This window comes from Manis pentadactyla, chromosome 10 (genome assembly GCF_030020395.1).
Source record: "Manis pentadactyla isolate mManPen7 chromosome 10, mManPen7.hap1, whole genome shotgun sequence".
NCBI classification, from domain to species: domain Eukaryota; kingdom Metazoa; phylum Chordata; class Mammalia; order Pholidota; family Manidae; genus Manis; species Manis pentadactyla.
The window spans coordinates 94,910,947-94,937,550 of record NC_080028.1 but is presented as its reverse complement, the minus strand read 5'-3'; the positions used below and the strand labels follow the sequence as shown (position 1 = coordinate 94,937,550).

At 39.9% G+C, this 26,604-nt stretch overlaps 1 protein-coding gene across 1 annotated transcript; it reads left to right on the top strand.

The window, feature by feature from the left end:
- On the top strand, positions 1-23,366 carry YWHAG (tyrosine 3-monooxygenase/tryptophan 5-monooxygenase activation protein gamma). Its single transcript, XM_036905461.2, has 2 exons — positions 1-277; positions 20,000-23,366. The coding sequence occupies exons 1-2, from the start codon at positions 191-193 to the stop codon at positions 20,654-20,656; spliced, it is 744 nt and encodes a 247-aa protein (XP_036761356.1). The 5' UTR covers positions 1-190; the 3' UTR covers positions 20,657-23,366.
- Positions 23,367-26,604: the final 3,238 nt, after the last annotated feature.

The window sequence follows — 26,604 nt, the reverse complement described above, 5'->3', positions numbered from 1 at the left end:
GCAGCCGCAGCCGCCTCGTACCAGGTCCCGCGGTGGGTGCTTGAACTGCAATCTCCGCGTTGCCGTCGCCTCAACTGCTTGCTTCGTGGGTCGGTCCCTCCGGCACACGGGCTCCAGCCACACCGCAGCCGCCCTCCGAGCCCTTTAGGCCGTCCTGGTCTTCTCGTCCTGCCCGACTAAGCCCGCGAAGATGGTGGACCGTGAGCAACTGGTGCAGAAAGCCCGGCTGGCGGAGCAGGCGGAGCGCTACGACGACATGGCCGCGGCCATGAAGAACGTGAGTTTTTCCTCCCCTCCCCCCACCTCGCCCCAGCCCCTTTGCGGACGCGGGCCTTCGCGTGGACCACCAAGGAACTAGTAGCCTGTCGCGACTGCAGGATTGGCCGCCCTCCTCACCTGCCGAGGGGGCTGGGAAGGGTCCCGATCGAGCTAGGGACTTAGGTTATGACGGGGCCTCTCCCGAGCGGCCCCCGGGGTTGGGGGCGCTGCCCTCTTGGCCATCCGCGGGTTGGGCTGGGGCGGGCTCTTGCAGGGTTCGTCTCTTGAGCGGGGTCTCTGGCCTCCGTGTCCCTGGGTCTGCGGGGGCCGTGCGCATCCTTTGTGCACCACTTCCCCTCCTCCCAGCCTGGGCGTGGGGGCGGGGGACCGCATGGATGCGGTTCCTCTTTCTCTGCCTGGTGTCTGGGCGGCGCCTTTCCCATTCACTCAGCAGGTCTCTCCCTGTTTTCTAATACTCCCTCCAACCCCCCAGTCTCCTTTCCCACTGCCTCTCCTGACAGATTATTTAGAATCTCCCCAGGAAAAATGTAGGCTCCTCTGAAAACCTGGGCTCGGTGCAAAACCGAAACCTCCTTGCTCACGTTTTTCTTAACAAAAGGCTCCTCTTTCTACATTCCCCAAAGCAAGTCCTCTTGCGTTTAGAAAGGAGGAACATTTATCTCGCTAGTGTTTTCATTGATTGTTCTCAACATGTCAGGTCCATTTTTTCCTAATGTGTTTTTGTATTGCAAAGGGGGTAGGTATTGTCTTTATAAAATAAAGGTGAATTTAGCTGACTTGGTTCAATTTGTGACATACGCTGTATCTTTTTTACATACAGGCACACATCTATTGGAATAACTAGAAGTTGAAAAAATATTCTCTCTGATCTGATACTGCAAACAAAGCAGTGGTGGGAGGCAGTATCAAGTCATTCTAGAAGATTCTGTATTTGTCATATTGCAGAGAGCCTAGACTGGGTGGAGGCTGGGAGGAGTTATTTTAAAGGGGAAAAAGTCTTTTTTTTTTTTTTTAATTTGTTTTGTTAGATACATCGGAGGCTTAAAAAAAAAGCTAGTGTATCCTTGAGCTGATGAAAAGAACTGATTTCCAGTTGTCGCATTTTGTCTGGGATGCAGATTTTTGCCTGTATTGCACCATTTTGTCAGTAACTATATTTATCAAATGGACTATCAATGAGTTTGATAATAAGGGGACAGGGGAGTATTGAGCTTTATTACATAAAACACGGGAAATTATCTAATGATTCAGGTCTCCCACTATCTTAATACTTACTGTCTTATGTAACAAAGGTTTTAAAATGCCATCTCCTGTGTGAAGTGGATTCAGGAGTGTACCTTGCATGTTAAAGTCTTTTTAATGAAGCAGTATAGCTATTAACAGATGCATTCTTTAATCACTTTACCAGTTCATAAAAATGACAATGCTGATGCCTTTATGTTTAAGCCAGCTACGATAACAAAAAGATAACATCTCATTAAGGAAGGGAATTGGTTCTGACATTGGGAATACTGCTGTATTAATACAGTGTCACAGTTGCTATCTAAAGACATCTTAAAGCTCATATGATGTAAGTTGAGCTTTAGATGTTGAAAATATCTTTAGTTTGTGTTAGACTCCTAATTTTTCCATATTTCCAGTTTCACAGGAAAGTGAGTGACCTCGCACCTATATCCATAGCAACCCAGTGATGTCACACACAATGACACAGAGGCTGCAATGCACCTAAGGGCTGATAGGGAGTATGCAAATGGCATTTGTCCAAGGTAATGCAGAAATTACCAGTAAGCCAGGTGGAGTTGAGCACTGCATCTTCCACCAGATAAGAATTGGTCCAAAAAAAATGAGAATTTCCTTTACCGTTAAGTATGCAAATCAGTGATCTGTAGATAGGCCTGTTTGCTTCCCTAGTTATAGTTTTCTCACAAAGTTTTAAAGATAATTTGTATTTTTATATACTTCGTCTCATTAAAATTAGGCAATGGTGGCATAAAGGTAGAAGTTATAATAAAGAATATGTTTTATGATCGTGGCTCAGAGGTGGGCTGTGTGGTTGGGTTTATTGCAAATTATTAACTCAGCAGGTTTTAATAAAAACCTTAAAAAATTACGACTTCCTACTGGGACATTTCAGTAAACGTTAGGGAATGAGACCATTAGAAAACACTTTAGGTTGGGATTGAAAAAATTCTCTTTTGCCATAATTGTGCTTATGCTCCTTGGCAGTATTGAACCTGTTTACTGTAACTTGGAGGGAGTAGGCTTATCTCTGACCTTAATTGTCATCTGTAAAATGGGTCGGTACTTACTTGAAGAAGTTGTGAGAATTAAATGAGAAATGTAGTAGGTGCTCAAAAATAGTAACTAAAACTTTACCTCCTCTGTTTATGAATCCTCTCATGAGGAAGAATTTGGAAAGCACAGGAAGATACAAAGAATATGCAAAGAAAATATTTAGTTTTAGCACTCAAGTGAGCTTCTTTTCTAAGACAAATCATCCTGATAGGATTAGCTTTATTTGAATTTAAGTAAATTATCGCAGTTTTAACACTGTTGGGACCTGTGCAGAATGATAGTTGTTTGTGGGTGACCAGACTATAAATAATAAACAGTATGTAGAAAAGGGGGGAAAGGGGACATTGAGTCTGAAGGAAAATGTGTAGTTGTGCATTTAAGGAGAGAGTGCATACCTACATGTTTCCTACCTGTTAGTACTCTATTTGGATTTTAATAGTCTCTGGAGAAAATATTCTAAGTAGGCCACTGGTACTTGTCCTCAGGTGGGGAGAAAAGGTTGCAGGCTACTACTTTTGTTGAGATGACTGGGTTAAGCAGTTTAACTCTGGTTGGAGGGGTCATTGGTGGCAAAAGTCTACTTAATTATATAAAAAAGTCTTCCGGTGAAATCAATACACTTCAAAATTCTTACTGTCTTAAGTATTCTGTGTTTCCTACTAGCCCTTCCAGGAGGTTAGATCAATAGCTATTACCACTAATGGAGTAATGATATCTCTGTAGCCTCTCCAGAGGTGGAGTTCTGCCAGCCATTATTCTAAGTCATGTGGTTTCAATTCTTCTCTTTGGGGTAGAAAGAATACAGATAATAGTTTGCTTTTTATTTGTTATTTTTACAGTAACTGAAATGACAAGTGCTTTTTCTAATTATTTAGAAAATCTCATGTCTTAAATTATATTAAGATAAAAGACACTGCTAAGTGTGCATCCTCATCGCAGTACTTTGGATTAACTACAGACCCTGGAAAGGACTTCCTTCCCTAGTTCTGGGGGGAAAGCCTAATTTTTTTATTAAACCAAACTTGAAGTTACTAAAAAGTAGAGAAAATGGTTTTGCTTTTATTAAGGTAAAAGTCACATAATACAAACTGTTTTCAAGTGTACATTCAGTAACATTTAGTACTTCCACAATGTTGTGCAGCCATCACCTCTAGTTGAAAAAATGAGAAAAATGGTATTTTTAAAGAAATGATGGTGGTTTGGCCGTAATTGGCTGGATTTCAGGACATTACTGATTGAGGAATGTGTCAGTGATGAAGTGCCCACAACAGCTCACAGCCAGTGGTAATTGGTATCCCTTTTATCTTTGTTTCTTAACATCTGGACTTCTCAGCACACATGGATAAAAGGGACTTAGCTAGGTTTGTATTTCCATTTAAAAGTCAGATCTTAAAAACTATGTAGTGCTCACCCAAATAAGTAAAATAACGGTTTATCTGAGATCAGAGCAAACTGTTAACTGATAGGAGATTATAGAAACCTTGCTGGTGGTATTCTTAGGACTCACTTTCCACCCCAAGGCTGACTTTGTTGTACATGACTTCACTGCTGTGTGGCAGCAGTGCCCCAGTGACCACTGCAGTACAGGGAGTGGTGGTGAGCTAGCCAGCATGAGATCTATGCTGATGGCATTCCTGTAGAGGAGATGTTGGGTACATTGTTTTGGTGCTTCTGAGGCTGCAAGGAGCTGCTGCTCACCCCATTATCACCAGCCCTAACACTTATCTGGCAGGGCATCTGTTTATATGTCTTCCTACCAGATTCCACAGGATGTGGAAGAGAAGCAAAGACCACTTGTGTGTTTAACTGGCAAAGAGAAAAGAATTACATAAATATAGACCATTGTTTTATCTTCTGTTGTCTTTTCTGTTTCTTAGTGCTTAGCCAGATATTCAAGACTAATTATGGGAGGCTGCATTTGCCTCTAGATTATAAAGGATTTGGGTGCCAGCTACCTTATGGCCTTTGCTCAATAATTTTCCTATTTTCTTTCCCAAATTCTTCTTAGGTGTCAGCTATCATTTTGGTTGACTACCAGACCTTAATCATCTTTCTTTAAATTGACACTTGGCAGAGATCCTGAAAATTTTGATATTACTAATTTAGAAGTTTGAGTATTTAAAAGATAATTACACAAAAAATGATTTAAAAATTCCCAAAAGAAAGCTTTAATTTTAAGATAAATGGTTAAAATAGTTGGTTTGGTCCCATGATTTTGCAGAAATAAAAATTTGTAAATCTTAAGACTTTGCACAAGTCTTATTTTTTTCCTCCGTTTCAAAGAACTGTTGAAATGAAAGTGAAATTTTTGCTAGCATTTCACTTGTAAGGGTGTGTCCCACCAGAAGTAGATTTTTCTTTAAGTTGAATGCTGTTAATCTGCCCCAAAGCTTTAGTTGGGTTGCAAATAAGGTAATAGAAGTGTGTTCTCACATGTACAAGTTTTTAACAATCATGTTAAATAAATTTCCAAATAAACTCATTGGTCTTATCCTCTTAATCTTTGGAGTGATATTTTTGGTGAGGTCTAAAGCCAAATTTAGTGAGTAGGACCCAGGTGTAGTGTCAGCTTTCCCCTCTTAATCTGTTACTAGAACAGGGGTGTCAGAGCTGGGAATGTGACAGTGACGGCAGTAGGCAGCTGAACCTGTAATGACAGTAGCTCCAGAGGAATCCCTTAGCCACCCTCCCCCACCGCTGAGTGTGAAAGCAGCTGCCATGGTGTCTGGAGAAGTGAGAGAACAAGAAGAGGTAACAGGAGGACCACTTTCAGAAGTGCAGATTTATTTTAAAACCATTTGAATTTATTCAGCTCTCTGAAAGAAATAATGATCCTTAAGCTACTGTATTTAAATAACCTGGGTCTCGGAAACAAAGTTCCTGATGGTACTAGTACTTGAAGGGTGTAGAAATAAGTTTGAGGTTTGTTTTTTGACTGAGTTGTTTGAATTTGGTACTGTGCAGTTCAACATGGTGCCCTTTTTAGCAGTCTGAGGCAACGTCATGAAGGAGTATAACTTTGCCCTGGAGGCCTCACGTATGTAGTAGCCCTGCAAACAATCCCATACTCAATGCCAGCACATTTTTACCTGAAGGCCTTTCTGGCATCGGTAGGCTGTGGTGGGTAGATGTTTTCACATCCTACTCCACTCTTCATGTATGATCTGTATCTGGTGTTTCTAACTACATCTATATAATAGAAATAGATTTTAAAATTCAGACACTAGATATTTCCTACTAGGTTGGAAATAACCCCATTCAGAAGGGCAAGGAGAATTAGGATTTGAAGATAAGAACAGAAAAGAGCATCTTGAGGCAAGAAAAGCTAGTAGGGTCAAGTGAGTAGGGAAGAAATATTCTAGAATATCTTGAGTTTTGGGATGCTGTGATTTCCTAAGGGAGTCTGGCTTTTGGAAGGCTGTCATCAGTGAGACTGACTACTGATGACAAAAGTGTCTGGCCTTTAGGATGCTAGAAAATTTGACAAGTGTCATCACCACATCCCCATTCAGGAATATCTTCATCATGTCGTCTTCAGGGTTTGGGCTTGCTTTTGTACCTTGCCCTTTCCCTTAGACATTACTTCAAGGATGTGTTCTTCTATCACTCATATTTCCAAAGGCTGAAGAGTCCTGCAGATGTGTCGTAATTTAAATATTTAGCATTTAAGCTGCTCCCAAGTTTATACTTATAAATAATGTTGCCATGAATATTTTTGGTTAAAGCTTCCAATACAGTATATTGGGGCAGAGGCCCAAAAGTGGAATTGCTGAAAGAATAGCTAAGAATTCTTAAGGATCTTGACACCATCACTAGTACTGAGAGTTATCTCCTTAAAACTTTTGAAAAATTTTAATTGTTTGGATAGGCATTACACATGGTTCAAAATTCAAGGATACGCTATTGCCCTTCTACTCCCCAAAATAAAATAAAATGAGGTTGAGACTAGAGAAAACTTGACTGTTAGCCTCAAGCCTCCCATTTGCTTTCTTGTGGTTGGAATGAATGCCTTAAAAAAATGAATATGGAAACTTTCTAACATACACAGAATGAAGATGAATAGTATAACATACTCCCTTATAACCAGCTTCTCTGTTGTCAGCATATTGCCAATCTTGTATCTATATACTTAGCTACTCTTCCAGCCCTCTTGGGATTTACTGTCTTGGAGGATGGCTTCCTACTGACCTAACAATGCTCTTATTTGCCACAAATGCTCAAATAACCAGCAAGATCTCTTTACATCCAAATTAGGCAACCTCAGAGTGTAGTTTCTTAAAGCATTTGATCCAGATAGTAAATAATTTTTCCTGGATTTTAAGAGGCATGCCTCCCTTCAGCCTCCCCTCTCACGAGGGGATGAAGGCTGGATGGGTCATGTGATGCAGATGCGCAGTTAAGGAGTTCTAGCACTACAGGGCTGTTCCTTTTTACTACCTTGTTTTGGAAAAGGACTGAAGGGAGTGTCTTCTGTCAGTTATTCTGACTTTTATCACTAATCTGATAGAGAAGAGCTAAAACACTGTTGGTTTGTTAAGGACCATGTGAGTAAGCAGGTTTTGCTTTTGATTGGCTTTGTTGCTTGCCAAGCGTTTTTTTTTTTTAATCGCGTTTGCTTTAAAGTCAGTGTACAGTGGGGTGTACATATAAATAAGTAGTATAATGTACTAGCTGTCTGGGCATAAACAGCCTGTGTTTGAATCCGTGCTCATAAGTATGGAGCCGATCAATTTAAAGGTATCAGCGATTAAGATGGATATGCTATTTTATTTATTTACTGTTTGAAGGTCCTGCCCAAAAAGATTAGATTTTTGGAACTAGATAAATTTACTGAGGAAAAGGAAAACAATACAGTAAACTTGAAACAGCTGTAGTAATGGTTTGAATTTTAAATCTTGGCATACAATATGTTTCTACTGACATTACTTATTTAGAACTATGTGTTAGCGTATAGATTCTCAAAAACTGCCTGAATTGCAACTAGTTCTTATTTTGAACTTAAGGTACTCTTGGATTTCGATCATTTTTTTCTCTTCATAATCTGGGTGGCTATATATATGTATGTGCACACATACACACACACTTCTTAAGTAAATGTTGACTAAAGGCTAACTTTTTAGTGAATGTTTACATCTTTTGTGAAAATCAAGTCAGTCCCATTATTTACCAAGCTGTTGCAGCATGCATTCTAAAGTATTGATGAATAAAACTAAGCATCTAGACCATAGTGGAAAATTTAAGAGTACTTTTTATTATGAGTTAAAACAAAACTATTCCATATATTCCTGCACTGTCTTCAAACTTTTTTGGGAAGACAGGAGATTCTGAGTTGTAGACTCTCAGATAAAATACTGTCATGTAGTTTACATACACTTTCACTTGGGAAACATCTTTGTTTACTTTTCTAGTTTTATTACTTTCAGTATATGTTCCATTGTTTGCAGAAGCATTGAAAATTCTTCCAACTACTGCATATTTAACATCTTTCCATTTACTTATCCTCAAGAGGATGGGTATGTAGTCAGGTTTAAATACAGAACAAATTTCCCTTAGGACAGTGTGAAAAATTATTACTTAATATGTATGCAGTCTGGTTTCTTTTAAAAAAGCAATTGATCCTATGATTGTGTGTTTTAAATAGCACTAAACAAAGGAGAGCTTTTCAACAGGAAGAGGTAAGTACACTAGTTTTGCCGTTGGAGTCTTACAGGGATTGCCAGGAAGTGAAAGGATGCCTCTCAGAACTGAGTGGAAGAGTATACCTCATTTGAAAAAAATGGCAGGAAACTGTAGCCTTGTTGGACATCAAAAGTGATACAGTCTTCCATGGAAATTCCTAACTGGAGTGTGGAAAACAGGTGAGGGGATTTGGATGAAGTTCAAAAGAAGAAAAGATGCTGATTTGAGTATTTTGTAGACATTCTAGGCAGGTATGAGAAGTGAAGGGTACTGATGAGAATCACACAGAGAAGATGGACTTGTGATGGGGATTACTGAACATGTGTGGGAATATCTATTTCACACAAAACACAGGAAAAGGGGGCTCAGAGCAGTGGAGTGCACCGGGAGATCGCCTAGACGAGTGTGCTGGAGTGGTGGTTAGGCTTGAGGGGAAGGGGAAGGAAGGCTGAAGGAAGGGGTGCCTGGGCTGAAGGAGTAGCATGTTTAGTTTCAGAATATCCAGAGAGCAGAATCTAATTGATTTACTATTGGTCGCTCTCCGGGAATGCTGCAGTAGCGTGTGTGAGGAAGTAGGAAGTGAGTCTAAAGATGGAAATCTGCACAAGTCATGAAGGGGGGATTTGTGGAATTTGGGCTTGCTCTTAAGCTATGGAGAGTCATTGAAGGGTTTTCAGCAGAAGAGGACCATAACCCGATTTTTGGTGTGGAGAGATCATTGGCAGCACTGTGGACATGGAATGGGAGGATGGTGAGGTGGAGGGAGAGAGACTACTGACTACAGTATTGTAGGGGGCCACCAATCTGAAGTGGGGAGCACCTACATGGACAACGACAGGGTAGATTTGAAAGAGAATCTGATGTCTGGAGAAAGATGAAGAGGGAAATGAGCCGAGGAGATGAATTCACTGTCCTGAGTTTGAGGAAACATTTAAGTGGAGGTGAATGGGGATGACATGGCTAAAAGTTAATACATGAAGAGTACTTAGAACAGTACCTGGCACAAGGTAAGCACTCAGTGTTGCATATTATTCGTTCATTAAGTAAACAAATACTTATCTAGGACCCGCTGATGACCAGGCTCTGGTTTAAGTGCTGGAAAACATATCCCTTGCCCTCATGGAACAGGTGTTCTAGTGGGAGTCTTATCTGTGGCAGTTAACACCAGGAATAACAAGGTCACCTAGGTTAAAATGGAGAGTTGAAGTCAAAACCCTGGAGAAAAGTAGTGAAGTGCAGAAGAAAAGAGTTTGTAGTGGTAAACAGAAAACCAGAGAAGACTGCTAACAAAGGGAAAAGAGTGTCAAGAAAGGGCGAGTAGTCAGCAGTGTTAGGTTCCAACAAAAGAGAACATTGTTGGGTCAGTGAGGTAGATGTTGATAGCTTTTTAGAGTGGGTGCAGTGGCAATGGGGTGAGGAGTGAATGAAAGGGGAAGAAGGGGGAACAGTTACAGGCTTATCTTCAGAAATTTGGAGAAAGATGGGATTAAAAGGCCTAATTTATTTTAATCTTGAACTTGGATTTTATATAAATGGAAAAGAGCAGGAGAGTAGAAGGGAAAATACAGCAAAGAGAATAACTGATGGGAATCTTTTGAGAGAGAAGGAGGCAAAGATGGGGCAGTTGTTAAGTAAAGGCCTGAAAATTGGCTTATCTGGTGGGCACGTTCCTCTGAATAGGGGGTAGTGAGTAAGGATGCCCAGACAGTGAGTGCTGAGGGCCCAGCTGAGGTTAAAAAACCTTAACTTGTGACTGCAATCAGTAGTTCCTGGGTCTCTTTGCCCTCACCTGAATTTGGGGTATAAGAGTAGAAAGTCAGGGTAGTTGGATAGATTGAGCATTTAGGTGTGTTAGAGCTGGTGGAGCAGAAGCAGAGGACATAGGAAACTTTATATGAATGGAAAAATAATTGAACTGATGAATTTTGATGAACCTTAGAAGAAATAAAACCTAAAGGGAAAGTTCTGAGAGAACAAGGATGGGGGTAGAGAGCAAGTCTTGTAGGTGGGAGTGAAGACTGGTATTAGAAGAAGTTAAAAGAATTTGATTTTAAAAGTGACTTGAAGGAGGTCAAGGATGAAGTTAGGGGCCAAATTGTCAGATGTGATAAGATAATGGAACTATTGTTTATAATGAATTTTGGAGATTAGCCTTGGATAATGGAAGTGGAACCAGATGTGGATGTCTGGACACAGGTAAACTATCCCAGAAAAGTGAACATGACATTGATTCCAGAAGAAATTGCGGATGCAAAGAAAAGGCCTAAAAAGAGGGTATGATGGTGAAGGAGTCAATATGGGTTTGTATAAGAACCTTTTTAACTAATTTCACTTTAAATTTTAGGGTAAGGTTATTTGACTCCCAAGGGAGTGCTAGAACATAGCATATCTTAATTTTTTTCAAGACATTTGGTGAGGTGTTTTCCTGAAATGTGGGGTTAAGTGGCAAGCTGTGAAGTACTGACTTACATCCTGATTGTTAAAAAGTGGTATCAGACTGGAGCAGTGGGTGCAGTCTGGCTAATGACGTGGCCTTATTTTTTCTTGATGTCCTGTACCTTGGCCCCCAGATTCAGCTGTTCATTATACTTGGTGCAGATGGCACTTAACAATAGCTCTTGGGGAAAAGAGACATGGGGCCCTGAGTACAATTTGATTTTGCAGAAATTAAGTAAAATTTTAGGGTAAAAATGATGTTAAAAAATAGCATATTAAGTTAATTTTTGTTATATACAACTACTCAAAACCCCAAAATACACATTTCTTATTTCTCAGAATTTTTTTGGTTGGCCAAGTAGTTTTTGTCTAGATCAGCTTCACTGGGGATGGGTGAACTCCAGTGGGCATGGAAGCTTCCCCAGTAGGAAGTCCAGATTCGTAAGCACTTTTCAAGCCTTCGCTTGCCTTGAGGCTTGCTAATGTTCCACTGATTTCTCACTGAAGGTATGCAGGTAGAGGGTGGAAGACCTTAATGAAGCACTGGTCTGGTGGGTGTGGTGTGAATTGTTATTTTAGTATGTTTCTTATCCTGACTCCCCCCTCCCCCGTAGTCGCAGGATTGAATGCTGCATAATGAAAAATACCAGTAGTTAAGGAATGTAAACTTCTTAGCCCTTTTCAAGTTTGCTTAACTATACCTGAGCAAATAAACATTAACAACATTGTTCTTGTTTTTGGAGAGAATATTGAGAAATGGTAACCTGTAGAAGACCTATGTAGGAGTTTGAGTCATGGGGTGGATTAGATATCAGAACTAGAGGACTGTTCTCTATTTTAGTGAGTTTCCTTTGTGTAAGCCCATATTATGAAGCATGAAGTATTTGAAATTCTGAACTCATCAAGCAGATGTGAGTGATTATTAAATTGCTGGTATGAGTGAAAGTACTATATATACACTGGTTGAGCACAGCGATTTTTTAGTAGGTTTGTTAAGGTGCAATTCACGTACTATACAGTTCACCCGTTTAAAGTGTACAGTTCAGTGGTTTTTAATATGTTGAGAGTTGTCTATCCCCTTTATCTAAATCCCAGAGCATTCTTTCCCCAAAAGGAAATCCTGCACCATTAGCAGCCTCACTGTTCAGCCCCCTTTCCCCAAATCTTCTAGCCTAAACAACCACTGATCTATTTTTGGTTTCTGTAGATATGCCTCTGGGGCATTTCATATAACTGGAATCATACAATATGTGGTTTTTAGTGATGATAGGCTTCTTTCATTTACCATAATGTTCAGTGTCATCCATGTTGAAGCATGGTCGGTACTTCATTCCTTTTTATGCCTGAATAATATTTCACTGTATGGCTAATACTACAGTTTAGTTTATTCATCAGCTGACATTTAGGTTGTTTACACTTTTTGGCTGTTTTGACCAATGCTGCTGTAAACGTTTGTGTACAAGGTTTTGTATGAACATTATGTGTTCATTTCTTGTATATGCCTAGGAGTGCAATTGCTGAGTTATGTGGTAACTCAACATTTTGAGGGACATGGGCCTATATAGTTCGTAACCTGGAGAAGATACATAGGGATCCTATGCAATACTGAATCTTCAAGGGGTAGGGCTGCTCGGGAGAGTGTTTTACAAAAAGCTCCCTCTCCTTGGTTATGAATTGGTTATTTGGTAGAAAGCATAAGGGATTTTGAGCCATCTGATTTGGCTTCCATTCTTTGGCTCTTTTCTCAGCTTTAAAATGGGAGTAAGAACTTGAAACGAATATAAGATTATATGTCGATGATACTTCAGTTTAAAAAATAAGAATACTAAATCATAAAGGGTTATCTGGAGAACCAAAGGAATGGCAATTTTGATGAAGAACTCATTTCTGATATTAAAAGTTTTACTTAGAAAAATGTGGAATAGATGGATACTTAACATGATAGAGAGATGTCTTTTGAACAAAGGTCAGTATTTAATAATGAAACATTGGAACTATTTAATTAAATTCAAAACAAAACAAAGATGCTCATTATAAGCATTGTTAACAGTGTCCTTGTCCATGCATTAAGATTGGGAAAGGAAAGTGATGTTTGGAAACCATGATTATGTATGTAGGGAATAAACTGGAAAAAATATTAGGATTAATAATTCAATGGAAAAGCTGAAATCTATAGTTTTATATTCCATATACCAGCCCTAATCTGCTAAAGACATGATGAAAGATTTTTGTATAAGTAAGTTTTTTTATTTTTTCTTAAAGGTATTGATGGAGGTCAGGTGGTGAGCACAAAGCAACAGGTGTGGATTTGAGTTGTTTACATCAATGAACTTGTTTATATAAAACTACAGGCTTTGGGCTTTTAAAATTGTTTTTCAGAATTGGCTTTCAACTTTAACTGTAGAGGTGATTAACGGCAAATTATGGGGAGGGTTTGTTTGAATGGGTACTACTGGTAACAGGTCAAAAAAATCAGCCTTCTTAGCCATGACTGCCTCTCGGCCACTTTGTTTTCAGACATTTTTAGAAATACCCTGAGAGTATACAAATACTTTTTTCCCTAGCTAGAATTCCATTGTATGGCTGGATATATCATAATCTAACTAGTCTCGCATTGAAGACCACTGAAGTGGTTCCAGACTTTAATTGTTAGAAGTAATGCTGTGAATCAGTTTATAGAAATGGAAGTTTTGCTATTCTGATCAGAAAACTTAATATTTATAATGAAAGAGTTTGGGTATTCCACCTGTATTTTTTTCTTTAAACTGTCTTTCTTTTGCTCATTTTTCTATTACTGGTTGGTCTTATATTCTTTTTAGGAGGTCTGTGTATTAGTGAAGTTGGTCCTTTCTCTGTGATGTGTGGCAATGTTTACATCATGAGAGAGTCGGAATGGGAGAAAGAGCACAGGATTTGAAGCCAGAGGACCTGAGTTTATGTCCCTGCTCTGTTGTGTGTTAGTGGAAAAGTCTTAGCATTTCTTTGGTTCACACTTATAAAGTAAGTATAATGTTCACTTTGTAAGTAGTTGTGAAAAGAACATAGGACTTGGTAGCTGTCAGAAAAACCCAGATTCTCAGCCCGCTCTTCTGTCATCTCAGACCTTGAGCTTGGCCCTGAGTACGCCACGGAAGTTTCATGACTCCTGGGATGTTCCTCTTCCTGGAATGTATCCGCTCTGCATAATATTTAGCCAAGGTGATTGTTGCTCGTTTTTTAAAATCCAGCTAACACTGTTACTTTCTAATTAAAATCTTTTCTAAGCTTTCCAGCAGATTTTGCTACCTTAATACCTGTGTGACTGGTAAACTTGATAAGTTTGTGTTTCCTCTTCAGGGACCAGTGCCTTGAGCGTATCTCACTAAATTTTCAATCTTTAGCGCAGCAGGGTGCAGTGTGACACATGCTTAGGTGCTCAGCGAATGCCTGATGAGTTATCTGATGCAAGTGGCCTTTAAGTATATTTTCCTGGTCATCAGACCTTACGGGACATGTTACATCACGTTTTTGAGAGTGAATTATGTATTGGGGTCCCCAAGACTCACCCCTGGTTTAGTGATTTGCTAGGACTCAGTATGTAGGGGTACTCATGGCTATGGTTTATTACAGTGAAAGGAGACAAAGCTAAGTCCGCAAAGGAAAAAGGTTTTTGGGTGAAGATCAAACTAAACCACGTGCAACCTTCCAAGAGTCCTCTCCCAGGGAACTCGTACAGGGTACATGTGTGAAATGTCCACCAGGGAAGCTCATTAGGGACCCAGTGCCTACGGGTTTTACCGGGGGCTGGTCTCATAGGCACTTTATGCCTAGCACATACCAACATTTGAGGCTCCTAGAAAGAACACAGGTGTTTACCGTAAACCACATTGTTTGCACGAACAGTTTAGGGACAGTTAGCCATTCCTATCTGGGAATGGTGGGAACCCTTCCAAAATCCAAGTTGTCAGATGCCAGCCAAGGGTCAACATTGTTAGCAGACCTTTCTAAAGATAGCAGCTTTGAGCCTGTCCTGTTTAACTCTTTTCTGCACAGACTGTAATTCAAGTTTAAGGCATTTTACTCAGAAATGTAAGGTGTAACTTCAGATTGTTGTCAAAATTTTTATTTTGTTGCTTAGTAGTTCATTTTTACAATACATGATTCATTATATACTTTAGTAGAACAGTATCACATTTATTTGAAATGGTTTATTCCACCGCCTGGACAGTATATAGATACTTTGTCCATTCCATGGACATTGATACCCATCTTGTGTCTTGTCATCTTATTTCGTATATTTTTGGTATAGGGTGTTGCTGTATTAGCAATCACTGCACTTTGCTTTTTCATAGCTTCTTGGCCCTTTCAAGTGAGTATTCCCAACCTAGGAGGACAAAATTTATGGCAGGGGTAAGTGTTACACCTAGTGTCTGCTGGCTTTGTCTTAAGTAGATAATTTTTTAGAGCAAAATTGAGCCGAAAGCAGTTCCTTGCCCCCATCCACACATAGCCTCTCCCACTGTCAACATCCCAGAGCAGTATATTTGTTAAAATCAGTGGACCTACATTGATTATTACCAATGTAATTATTATCACCCAAAGTCCATAGTTTACATTAAGGTTCACTCTTGGTGGTGTGGATTTTGACAGGTGTATAATGACGTGTCCTTCAGTAGAGTATCATACAGAATAGTATCATTGCCCTTAAAGTTCTCTTTTCTATTCACCTTTCCTATCTTAGCTTTTGGATGGAAACTTCAGTCCTTTGTGGAAATTTTCAGCTTTCTTAAATCTTAAAATTTAAACTTTATTTTATTTATTTTATTGTGTCTTATGTTCACCACCATAACTTTCTTTGTAACTCCTATACAGCTTTCTACAAGACAAACTAAGTTTTAAATACAATAAGCTTAATTCAGGTTTTTTCTTATTTAGGAAGATTAAACATTTGAAGTTGTTCTCATTACAGTTTAAGATTCTTGATTGATGAAGAAATTGTGAATGACCTGGTACTTTAAGTCTTAGGGTCAGAAAGGCTTCTAAACAGCTTCCAAGACTCTCAAGGGTTGCTAATCATAGGTAGAAATTACTGCTGTCCTCATCAGCGCTAATTAACATCTGATTCCTTAGTATCTGGGATTTGGGGAGTTCTATTTCTTAAACTATTGGTAAGAATAACAGGTTTTTCTAACCTTTCTATTCATATCTATCTTTCATACACTAAAAGAAATTTGTACTTGAGCTTGTATCATAGGAGTTGAGAAAAGCCATAATTTGTTTTTAAGCAGAATACAACATGCTGGAGAATATGGACTTTCTGCATTTCCCGGCAGCCATGGCGGTAAATCCTGTGGACTGTATTTACAAGTATTGCAATCTGAGAAACAACTCAGTGACTATTTTGTTTCTTCCCTTCCCCGATGGTACATATCTCACATCTTCCCACACTGAACAGTCATTGTGTCTTGGTTTAACCTTTTTTGGACACTATGGGAATAATTTTTTAGTCCTTCTGAAAAATTCTCTTTTGACCTTTAAAACTAGCATAGTTGGGGGTCTCTTTTTTAAATTTTATTTTATTGTAAGAACACTAAACATAAGATCTACCCTCTTAAATCTTTAAGGGTGTAATTGTTTAAAAAAATTTTTTTTTATTGATGTATAGTTGATAAACAGTATTTTATTGGTTTCGAGTATACAACACAGTGATTCAGCAGTTTACCCCAACTAGTATAGTTACTGTCAACATAGATGTTACAGAATTATTGACAATATTCTCTATGCTGTTCTTTCATTCCCGTGACTAATTTATATTATGATTGATTTTTTTGCCTCTTTATTCCCTTCACCTGTTTCACCCACCCACCCAACCCCTCCCCAGTGGTAACCAACCACCAGTCACTTCTCAGTGTGTTTGAGTCTACTGCTGTTTTGTTCATTTTGTTTTGTTTTTAGATTCCATGTACAAGTCAAATAATTTGCTATTTGTCTCTCTCTGCCTGGCTTATTTCACTGAGCATAATGCCCTCCAGGTCCATCCATGTTGTTGCAAATGGCAGGATTTCTTTTGGCTGAATAATATTCCATTGTGTATATGTACCACATCTTTATCCATTCATCATTGATGGACACTTGGTTGCTTCCATATCTTGGCTTTTGTAAATAATGCAGCAATAAGATGGGGATGCATATACCTTTTCAGATCAGAGATTTTGTTTTATTCAGGTAAATTCCTAGAAGTGGAGTTACTGGGTCAGACAGTATTTCTATTTTCAGTTTTTTGAGGAACCTCCATACTGCTTTCCATTGTGGCTGCATCAGTTTACATTGGGATCTCTATTTTAAAGTAAAAGTCATAGATTATTTCTCACATAAGTCATTTTGATCTTAAGGATTTTTTAAAATTCTGATTTAAGGTTTTTAGAGAAAGCTTACTTCCCTTTGAGCAGACAGTTTAGAGAGTTAAAGGTTTTTCCCTCTAGCTTAGTTTTTCAGTGGCAGAGGACATCAGGGTTTGTTCCAAATGTGGCTGAGTTACTGTATCTAAAGGTGATTTTGGCATTTCATAATCTCCATGTCCCTGTTTGAGGCAGCTAGGCAGACTTTACATAAGCACAGATTGCTGCCTTTGGACTCTGTGGCTGAACTTCATTTGCAGTAGACTTAACAGTATGTTGTACTGATGAGGTAATTTGAGCTTTAAATAGCTGCTGGCTCTTGACAGAGAAGGACAGCTTGATTTAGGGGAAAGACCAGAACTCATCTCAGTGGCCTTAGGCACTCTGGCTTCCACTTGCTTTGGAGGCAGTTACTAAGCAGCTCTAGTCTTGGTGTCTGCACAGGCAGTGGATAGAGTTATCTCCCTGTGGTGCAAGTGCCTGAGGCCTACAGAGGCCTCAGCATGTTTGAAAGCCAGTCTGGGGAGTTTTTTCAGACTATAGATACTAAAGTAAGGAAAAGAAGTAATGTAGGGCAGCTAAGGAAATTTCAACTTAGAGTAGAAAACAGGATGCAATACAGACGAGATACTTGATGGAGGAAGATAAGCTAGGAGATTGTTATGTAAGAAAATTAGAGACCTATGGTGAGAATGAAAATGAAGGCAAATTGTTAAAGATAGTCTCGGAAGTTGTTACTCACATGTCTGTAGCAGTTTGTCTGATACACCCTTACTATAACCTTAGGAAAGAGAAAATACCTGTCTCTCTCTCTCTTTTTTTTTTAACATAAGGAAATTGAGGTCTGGAGGGATTTAAATGGCTTGCCTCCAAGGTCACTTAGTAAAGGGTGGAACTGGGAAGATCCTAGTCTTCTGGATTATTTAAATATGCGTCAGAAATTAACAGGTGTGACAGTGGTCTGGGGGCTGAGGATAGTGTCTCCCAAACCTAGAATATGAAGAACTGGAGGTGGGGTGATAAGCCTCCCTATTCGGGAGAAGTGTTTCCAGAGCAGTTGGGAGGGGTCATGGAGCAGAAAGCACCTCTGTCCTGGTTTCCTTCTGCTCTAAAGTCCAGTAGTCCCAAATCCCTGTTCATTCTGCAGTCTGTTTCACCTAGGCCATGTCTAGTATAGGTATTATAATGGAGAATCAGTAATGAATAGTGAAGGTCAGCATAAGAAAAACTAGCCATCAGTGTAAGAAATGTTTGCATGTGTATTTTTGCTAGATATTGTGAGAATTAGTAAGCTGAGTATGAGCAATCCATTCAAAGAATGAATTTTTATTGCTTTCAATAAACTAGTAAGTGTGATTTGGTTTACATTCTGATTTAATTATCTCTGAGAGATACTATTTAAATTACACAACCACTTTAACTAAGCATAGACCTCTCCCACTCCCCAATTTATAAAAATGGAATAGATACTTAATGTAAATGATTCATATGTAGAAACAGTCTTTGTTATTCCAACCTCCCTTTTCTTTCTTTTTGGATAGTATCCCTCTCTCTTCACCCCTGTCAGTCAGTAATGCAGTGTTAGGTAGATGCTCTCGTTGATCTACACAGGGAACAGTGAAGACTCCGTTACCTGGGGGTGGAAGAAAGGTTGGGGAAGGTTTCTGTAGTGAATATTAACTTGATTCTTGACGGTTGTGTGAGTGTTTTCCAGACAGGAAAACGAAAATATGCTAGGCAGGAACAGAAGAACAAAGGGCAGGAATATGAAGTTGTTTTCAATTGACATGTTATGACTAGAGCACAGGAACACAAGAGGATTAGATGAGGAAAGTATCTCATCTCTGTAAGAAACAGTGAATCATCTGTGATTCCGGTTGTGTCCTAGTTGTTGACTTAATATACTCTAGTTTAGATACGCTAGTTAGCCAAATAAAAATGTGTCCTTGGAATAGGAATAAAAAGTAAGAGTACTTACCTTTTTGTAAAATCTTCTATTTCATGTGGTTGTCAGACATGTTATTGCACACACCCTGATACCACAAGCCAGGTAATAGGAATTTTAAAATGTAGTGTTAGTGACTTGATATCGTTTGTTTATTATAAGCAGTTGTTTGCTTGATAGTCATGAACTACAGAACCTTGGTGTGATGTTGCCTTAGTTTCCTCAAGGTGAGTGGTAGTCTTTGGGCTGATGAAGACAGAAACCTTTAGAAATGCCCGTATTGAAAGAAGCATTAGGTCTGTTGGTCACCTCAGCTCAAAAGTACTTTGCTTATCTCTGCATTCTTCCATATTGCTAATTATATTCAGCCAAACACTGCAACAAATATATGTTCCCCAAGATGCCACAGTATCTCAGTAGTCAGATCCAATTTCCATTATCCCGATTTTGACTTCCTCAAAAAGGAAGTAATTCAGATAATCTTAAACATGAGCAGAAAAACATACTTTCTCAGAAATCTACCTGAAGCTGACTCAGTATGTTCACCCAGTACTCAAAAGCATTCTCACCCAAAAGGGATGGGACTGGAATGTTGTGTTATATAAGCCATCCACACTTAAAATCCCCAGGATTGGTGTGTATGTAATGTTACGTGAGAGAACTGCTGACCTTTTGCAGTTCGGATCAAAATGTGATGGGTCATCTAAGAGCTAGACCTGATAGTTTTTTCACAAGACAGCTATGTGATGAGCATGTGTCTTTTTCTAAGGACGAAGAGGGGTTCAGGCACCATTGGTCCAGCCTCAGTTTTTTTTCCTTTGTTGTCCATTCCACCTCCATCCCCCTTCCATACACCCAGACAGCCCTCGTTCTGTTAATCACCTTAATCAACTGATAGATCTGTTTGTGTTTTTGTGGCATAAAGATATAATTAACCCCAACTGACAGCATCTGTTCCATAACAACTCTTCATTCTTTCCGCCATTAGGTGACTGAACTGAATGAGCCACTGTCCAATGAAGAAAGAAACCTCCTCTCGGTGGCCTATAAGAATGTAGTTGGGGCACGCCGTTCTTCCTGGAGGGTCATTAGTAGCATTGAGCAGAAGACATCTGCAGATGGCAATGAGAAGAAGATTGAGATGGTCCGTGCGTACCGTGAAAAAATAGAAAAGGAGTTGGAAGCAGTATGTCAGGATGTCCTGAGTCTGCTGGATAACTACCTGATCAAGAATTGCAGTGAGACCCAGTATGAGAGCAAAGTGTTTTACCTGAAGATGAAAGGGGACTATTATCGCTACCTGGCTGAAGTAGCCACTGGAGAAAAAAGGGCGACTGTCGTGGAGTCATCTGAGAAGGCCTATAGCGAAGCCCATGAGATCAGCAAGGAGCACATGCAGCCTACTCACCCCATTCGATTAGGCCTCGCTCTTAACTACTCCGTTTTCTACTATGAGATCCAGAATGCCCCAGAGCAAGCGTGCCACTTGGCCAAGACCGCTTTCGATGACGCCATTGCTGAGCTCGACACTCTGAACGAGGACTCCTACAAGGACTCCACTCTCATCATGCAGCTCCTCCGCGACAACCTAACGCTCTGGACAAGTGATCAGCAAGATGACGACGGTGGAGAAGGCAACAATTAAGGCCCCAAGTGGACTGGCAGCGCACGCCGATGCTACTACTGCAGTCTTTATTTTTTTCCCATGAGTTGGGGGTCGGGTGGGGGAGGGAAAAGGAGGGATGGCCTTCCTAGGGAGAAACCCACGACCTGTCCTGTCTGATCGCCTCTTTGACATTTTTGCCAAAACACCACTAGTGGAAAGTCAGGCTAGCTGTGCTGGTATTGGAATAGCAGCCTCACATTGGCATATGGACTGTTCCGAAGATTAATGCAAGTGGAGCTGTCTGTCTTTAATTTAACTTATTGCTAGCTAGATAATAGGGTTTAAAGATGAAAAAGAAAACAAATGGAATGGCCCTCATGTCAGTAAGTTCTGTGGTTCCAGTAAGAATTTTTATGTACATAGGCTCTTAAGTTTTGGGTACTTTCTGGCTCATCTGTTTTAGCTGTGCATTTTTTTTTTTTCAGAGTGTACTCTACCAGACATGGAATAGTTTAAATCCCAAATTGACAGACTTAGAACATAAGGTATATTATTATTATCCTTATGATGTAGGCCTTGTCAGTTTTCTGAAGTTTCTGATTAGTTGACAGTATTAACACTAAATTGCAGTTTACAGTATTTCTACATTGCAGCCATATGTAACACCAAGCCATTGATTGTACATTTTTCTTTGCTAGCTATTTTGGCTTTCATCCTTACTCAGCCTTATCCAGGTTGGTTTTGCTGTTACCTGTCTCTTAGGCCAAAAGGCTTACCTGAGGATAATCAAAGCTTCTTTAAGTTTTGGTTAATAGGTGCTTGGCAGGTGGCTGTGGGATTTTTGGCCTTCCTTCCTCTTAAATCCACCACAAAAATGATTATAATGACTTTAATAGAAACGTTAAACACCACAAAAATAGAGAAAATTCAGGTCTGTATGTCATTTATTGTGTTGAAATATTCAGAGAAATCCTGATTTTTAAGCTGCCCCAGCTCCTTCCTCGGGTTCCACTGCCGGCTCACTCCTCACCTGAGTCTCCCTGCTGCATCCACTGCAAGGCGCTCAGTTGGGTGGAGAAGCTGCTGGGCTGGAGAAGCTGGGCGGTCAAGATGAGAAAGGCTGTGGTGCAGTGTGTGAAAATTCAGGTGCTAGCAGCTTACTGGTGGACAAATCCAGAAGGAAGAGCTCTGTTCATAAACATGTGTCCAGTTCCAGAAACCTTGTGTGTCAGTTTTTCCTCCCTGAAAACACTCCTTCCCCAGGTAACTGTTGTAGGAAGATAACTGAAATTACTAACACATAATAAATACTTAACCCCTACCTGACCAAACTTTTCCTATTTTTTTCTTCTTAACAAAAGCAGAGAAGCTGGAGGTTCATTTCTCTCATGTAGTCAGTGTGTATTTTGGAACTGAAGGAAACTCCGTAGCTATTTCCACAAGTTTGTTTTCAGTTCACCTTAGGTCCTTCATTCTCATTTTGGATAAATCTGTCTGAAATCATGACCTGTTGTGTATATATATGTTCAGCCTTTATTGTAAGATGAGTAACAGTGTGAACTCTTGAGATAGGTAATGATACCAGACTTGTTTTATTTAGGAAGGAGAGATATTGAGGAAAACCTGACAGTTGCTTTTGCTGATACCAAAACTGAGCTTACGCAATTAAGAAACGAATCTGTGTTACAGGATCCAAGTGACAGTGAAGATAGAACAATGAGGATACTCTAACATTGCACAGTTTACCCAGCATGACTTTCCTTAGAAGGGGTCCCTCCCTATGCTAGAGCAAAAGTCCCAATTAACCCAACCAAAAGAATTAACAGTAGAAAGCTTTACAGCTCTTGTGCATTGCAGGGGCTTAAAGTCAGTGGGAGGAGGAGGGGGGAGGAGGGGAGGGGGGCTTCCCTTAACTTATCTTCATATCCAGTGAGCAGTGTTGTGTCCTTGTAGCATTTGGAAATGATTTACTGGAATTACAAAACCTATTTTTCTTTTTAAATTTCAGCTTTGGCTCTGGCTGCTTTTTAGAATAATGCAAGAAAAAAATCATACCTGAGGGCTAAAAAAAGAAGAGGGAATAGGAGACATGATATTTAAGCAGCTTGAATGTTTTTTTTTCTTTATTTTTAAAGAAATGCACTTGCCTATGATACTGTCTCTCCAGTGAAATGATTACTCCTCCATTATCTATTGATACAATATTGTGCATGCTAGTGTTGTATTTCTATACAGTAGCTTGAAATTTATTAACTTATACTGTAGGTGTTATGTATTCCTATGACAAAAAATTAAGTCTTCAAATTTTTAAAAGTTTTTTGTTTTTTTAATTTTCCTTTGGAGGTAAAGTTTGCTCTACCAAATAGTGATTGTAACAAATTGATCTGTTTTGGATGTTGCTATAGTGACATGCAGTTATATATTTTGTTTTCACGGGTGGGGGGGAGCAAAAGAAACACCAGTGTTAGCTTAATCTTAATGTCTGGTGTTTGTCATGGTGAAATTACAACTATTACAGTGTAGGAGAACAATGACTATGTTCTCTGAATGAGCCTTTGTGCTTTTTGTCATGTTATGCAGTGAACTATTTTTAAGGTCTAATCAGTCGTTATTTTTCCAACTCCGTGTTTCTCTAAGGAATTATTTCACACACGGACCATTCTTAGCAGTTTTCCTCAGTGATGGAATATCATGGATGTGAGTCATTATGTAGCTGTCGTACATTGAGCAAATAAACTTACAGATCTGATGTCAGTGCTACTCAGCTTTATTTAATGAGTTAATTTTCCCTTTGCTTTTGAAGGTTTGATTGGACCCAGGTGCTCTGTCCGCTTCTGCTCAAAGAATGAGGTTGGGTTGGGAGGAGGGTCAGACAGTATATGTGGGAAAGGACCTGCATCTGGGAATCAGACCTCGGTTTATTGACCTTGCAAAGCCATTGATTGCGTTGGTTGGGCTTCCATTGTTTCTCTTAGTGAGTGTTCAGCTGCATCTCTGAAGCCTTTCTTGGGGATACAGTTTGTGTGCGCAGACCCGAGTTTGAATCAAGGCTCCTTCTGGTCCTTGGATAAGTACTAAACTTCTGACAAGACCTAAACTTGTGCGTGTAGGTCTAAGTGAAAACTGGATAATGTGCGTGGCTCAGTATCTCAATTAGGTGCCCGTATTGTTGGACAAAAAATTGCAATGAGTTTTCAAGGTCAATAAGCCCAGTCTCAGGTGAGATGGTTCACCACTTAAAAATATTCATAAACCAATTGGGTTTGTTCACCTGAGGTCAGCAGCCTCAGTGGGTTGGGCTGAACTCTCAACAGCCTGCTGTTGCAGATGGCAGCTGTGCAAATGTGTCCACCACCTGCACCACATCCCTGGCTGTGGAGGGGGCACCCTGCCGTGACCTGTGAGGAGATCCCTCTGATCAGGGGTGTGCTCCGGCAGAGGGGTGGGGTTTGTTTATGCAAGAAGAGGAAAGCTTTTTAATATTTGGAGTTATTTTAACTCACATTTTAGAAATGATACTGTGTGACTAGGTGTTTGCCAAATTCTAGTGTTGGCTCATTTGTCACTCAGCCACCCTGGGTCACTGTCAGTATAGCTGGGAAAATAAGTGACTGGTGTGCCCGAGATCCCATGACTCACTGATAACTGCGTTGCAGCGCCAGTCTTTGCCCCTCCTGAGCTTTGCCTGCTCAACCTGGGCTGCTGCTGCTGCTGCTCAGCGAGGAGGCCAAGAAACTGAGCAGCAGCCAGCAGTTGGCACGTGTCAACTGAGCTCTTTAGTGTGGTAGTTACTGGGGGCAGAGAGAGGAGTCAGACATTTTACCAATAGGAAAGTATGGATTTGGGCAATTTCAGAACAGTCTTGTTTAAAGTATCAGGTTTCACCCCCAGAAGCTGCTGATATTACATTCTTGTTCCTTCTGTGTAACTCCCCGTTACAAGTGCCTGGTATTTGCACAGAGGATCTCCACATACACTTAAATTTCTCTTGAGATAAAATGCTGTCTCTTGCTGCGTTTATGTCCAGTTTTAAAAGTCCCTTTTGCAACAGTTATTAAAGTTTCTCATCTCAGGGCCGTATTATACAGCTTTTAGAAGCTTTTATGTGGGTTGTATCAAAAAATAGAAATTACAAATACTAATTTGTTTAAAGATAATTTGAAAACTCATTACATGTTAAGTAACAATTTCATGAAAAGTAATGGTTTTCCAAAACAAAAAATGGAAGAGTTAATTAACATTGTTTTGTAATTTTGCTGATCTCTTAGCAGAGGCCAGCAGGTCTCTCATAGCTGCTGCTGCATTTAATCTGTTGGGATATATTGTTTGAGTTGGAGTATTTGAGAAAAATGTGATATCACCCATAAGTAGCTGGAAGAGGATGGCCCTAAATAGTTTAGATCAAGAAAGTTTTCATTCAGGAATTGACTGATGCCCCAGGTTAGGGACCAATGATAGAGTCCTCTTCCTCGATGCACTCTGGAATTTAAAAGTAACTGACAGTGTGAGGTAATTAAAGGCGATGGGTAGGGGTAGGAGAGTAATTGTGAAAGAGTGAGTGATCCACTCTGGTTGGGGCATCCACAGAGCGGTGTTCTTCATTCCAAGAATTTGGGGAGTGGAGAGGAGGGGCCATCTAATGGGATTTAGTGGCAGGGGACCTTTCACTGTGGCAATTAAGTTGCTGCTCAGTATGAGTGCCGTTTTCCTCCACTCTATTTATGTGTAATTACCACATGCGATGGCCTCTGCACTGGTCAGCTGAGAATGCATGTTGAGTCACACTGCCTGCTGATCTGAGTGGCTAAGAATGGCAGCTACCTCCTCGGTGCACAGTTTTCAAAGCAAGCTTTGAGCGGCAACTTCCTAAAAACTGGCTGGATAACCCTGCTCTATTTCTAGGAGTGAGTACCAGCCTAATGAGAGCATTGAAATGTGGCATACCAGTTTGCTCAATAGCCTGCTTGGTTTGAATTTTCTAATTCTGGTATGGGGAAAGATAATTGTGGTTGAATCTGAATGGCCACAAACCCTCCTTCCAATTAGCCACAGCTTACCTGCGGTCAGTGAGGAGTAGGGGTGAGTAGCTGGGAACACTGACAAGTCCTCAGTCCCAGGTCAAGCTTGTTTGTATCTCATCTTCATACTTAATCAGCCTGGCTAGACAAATGGGTCAGGATTTCCCAGTTTACTCTGAAATAGCATTCAGTTATCCATAGTATGGGAGAGGAAAGTCAACAGGAGTTACTTTGGGGGGAGCATTAGGATTTTTTGTTTTTTATTTCAGTAAGTAGTGCATGCATGTTAAAAATACAAAAGGGTATAATCTAAAACAGGTTTTTGTATTGCCTTTGAGCTAGGAATAGTTTCTACATTTTTAAAGGGTTGTAAAGAAAAAACTTCAAAGAGATAGTGTGTTGCCCATGAAGCTTAAAGTATATCCTGTCTGGCTAGTAGTTTGGTGACCCCTGGTTTATCAGTAGCTCTCCTGTGCCTGTTTGCCAGCCACCCATTTCCCCTTCCTGGAGTAACCATTATTCTCTATTCTTCCTTATTTGGCTCAGTTTGAGACAGTAGACTTGACTCTGGCTTTTGGATGGAAAGATTTTTGCCATTTTTGAGCACTGAGTGACTCCTGGATCACAAAAGATTGTGCCTTGTGATTTTAAATACGGATAATTAAAATTTGGTTGTCCCTGTGTCTCTTGAATTAGATTTAACCACTTTTAAAGGGAATCTAGGTGGTATTGGGAAACTTTGCCCCCAAATTGCTTCAATTTTCAAAATCAAAAGTTGGAAAAGAATGGTAGTGTTAACCAAATACCCACTACCTGATTAGGGCAGTTAGCATTTTGTCATATTTGCCTTCCATTTCTCTGTCTTGTGAAACCTTAAAGTAATGACATTTTACTTCCTATCTTCAAATTTCTCCTAAAAATAAGGAAATTCTCTTAACCACCACACCTAAGGAAATCAACCATAAAATT

Excerpts from the sequence above, each read along its gene's own strand:
- YWHAG (XM_036905461.2), top strand. The coding sequence starts at position 191 with ATGGTGGACCGTGAGCAACTGGTGCAGAAAGCCCGGCTGGCGGAGCAG. Across the intron at positions 278-19,999 it reads TGGCCGCGGCCATGAAGAAC|GTGACTGAACTGAATGAGCC; the intron begins GTGAGTTTTTCC and ends TTCCGCCATTAG.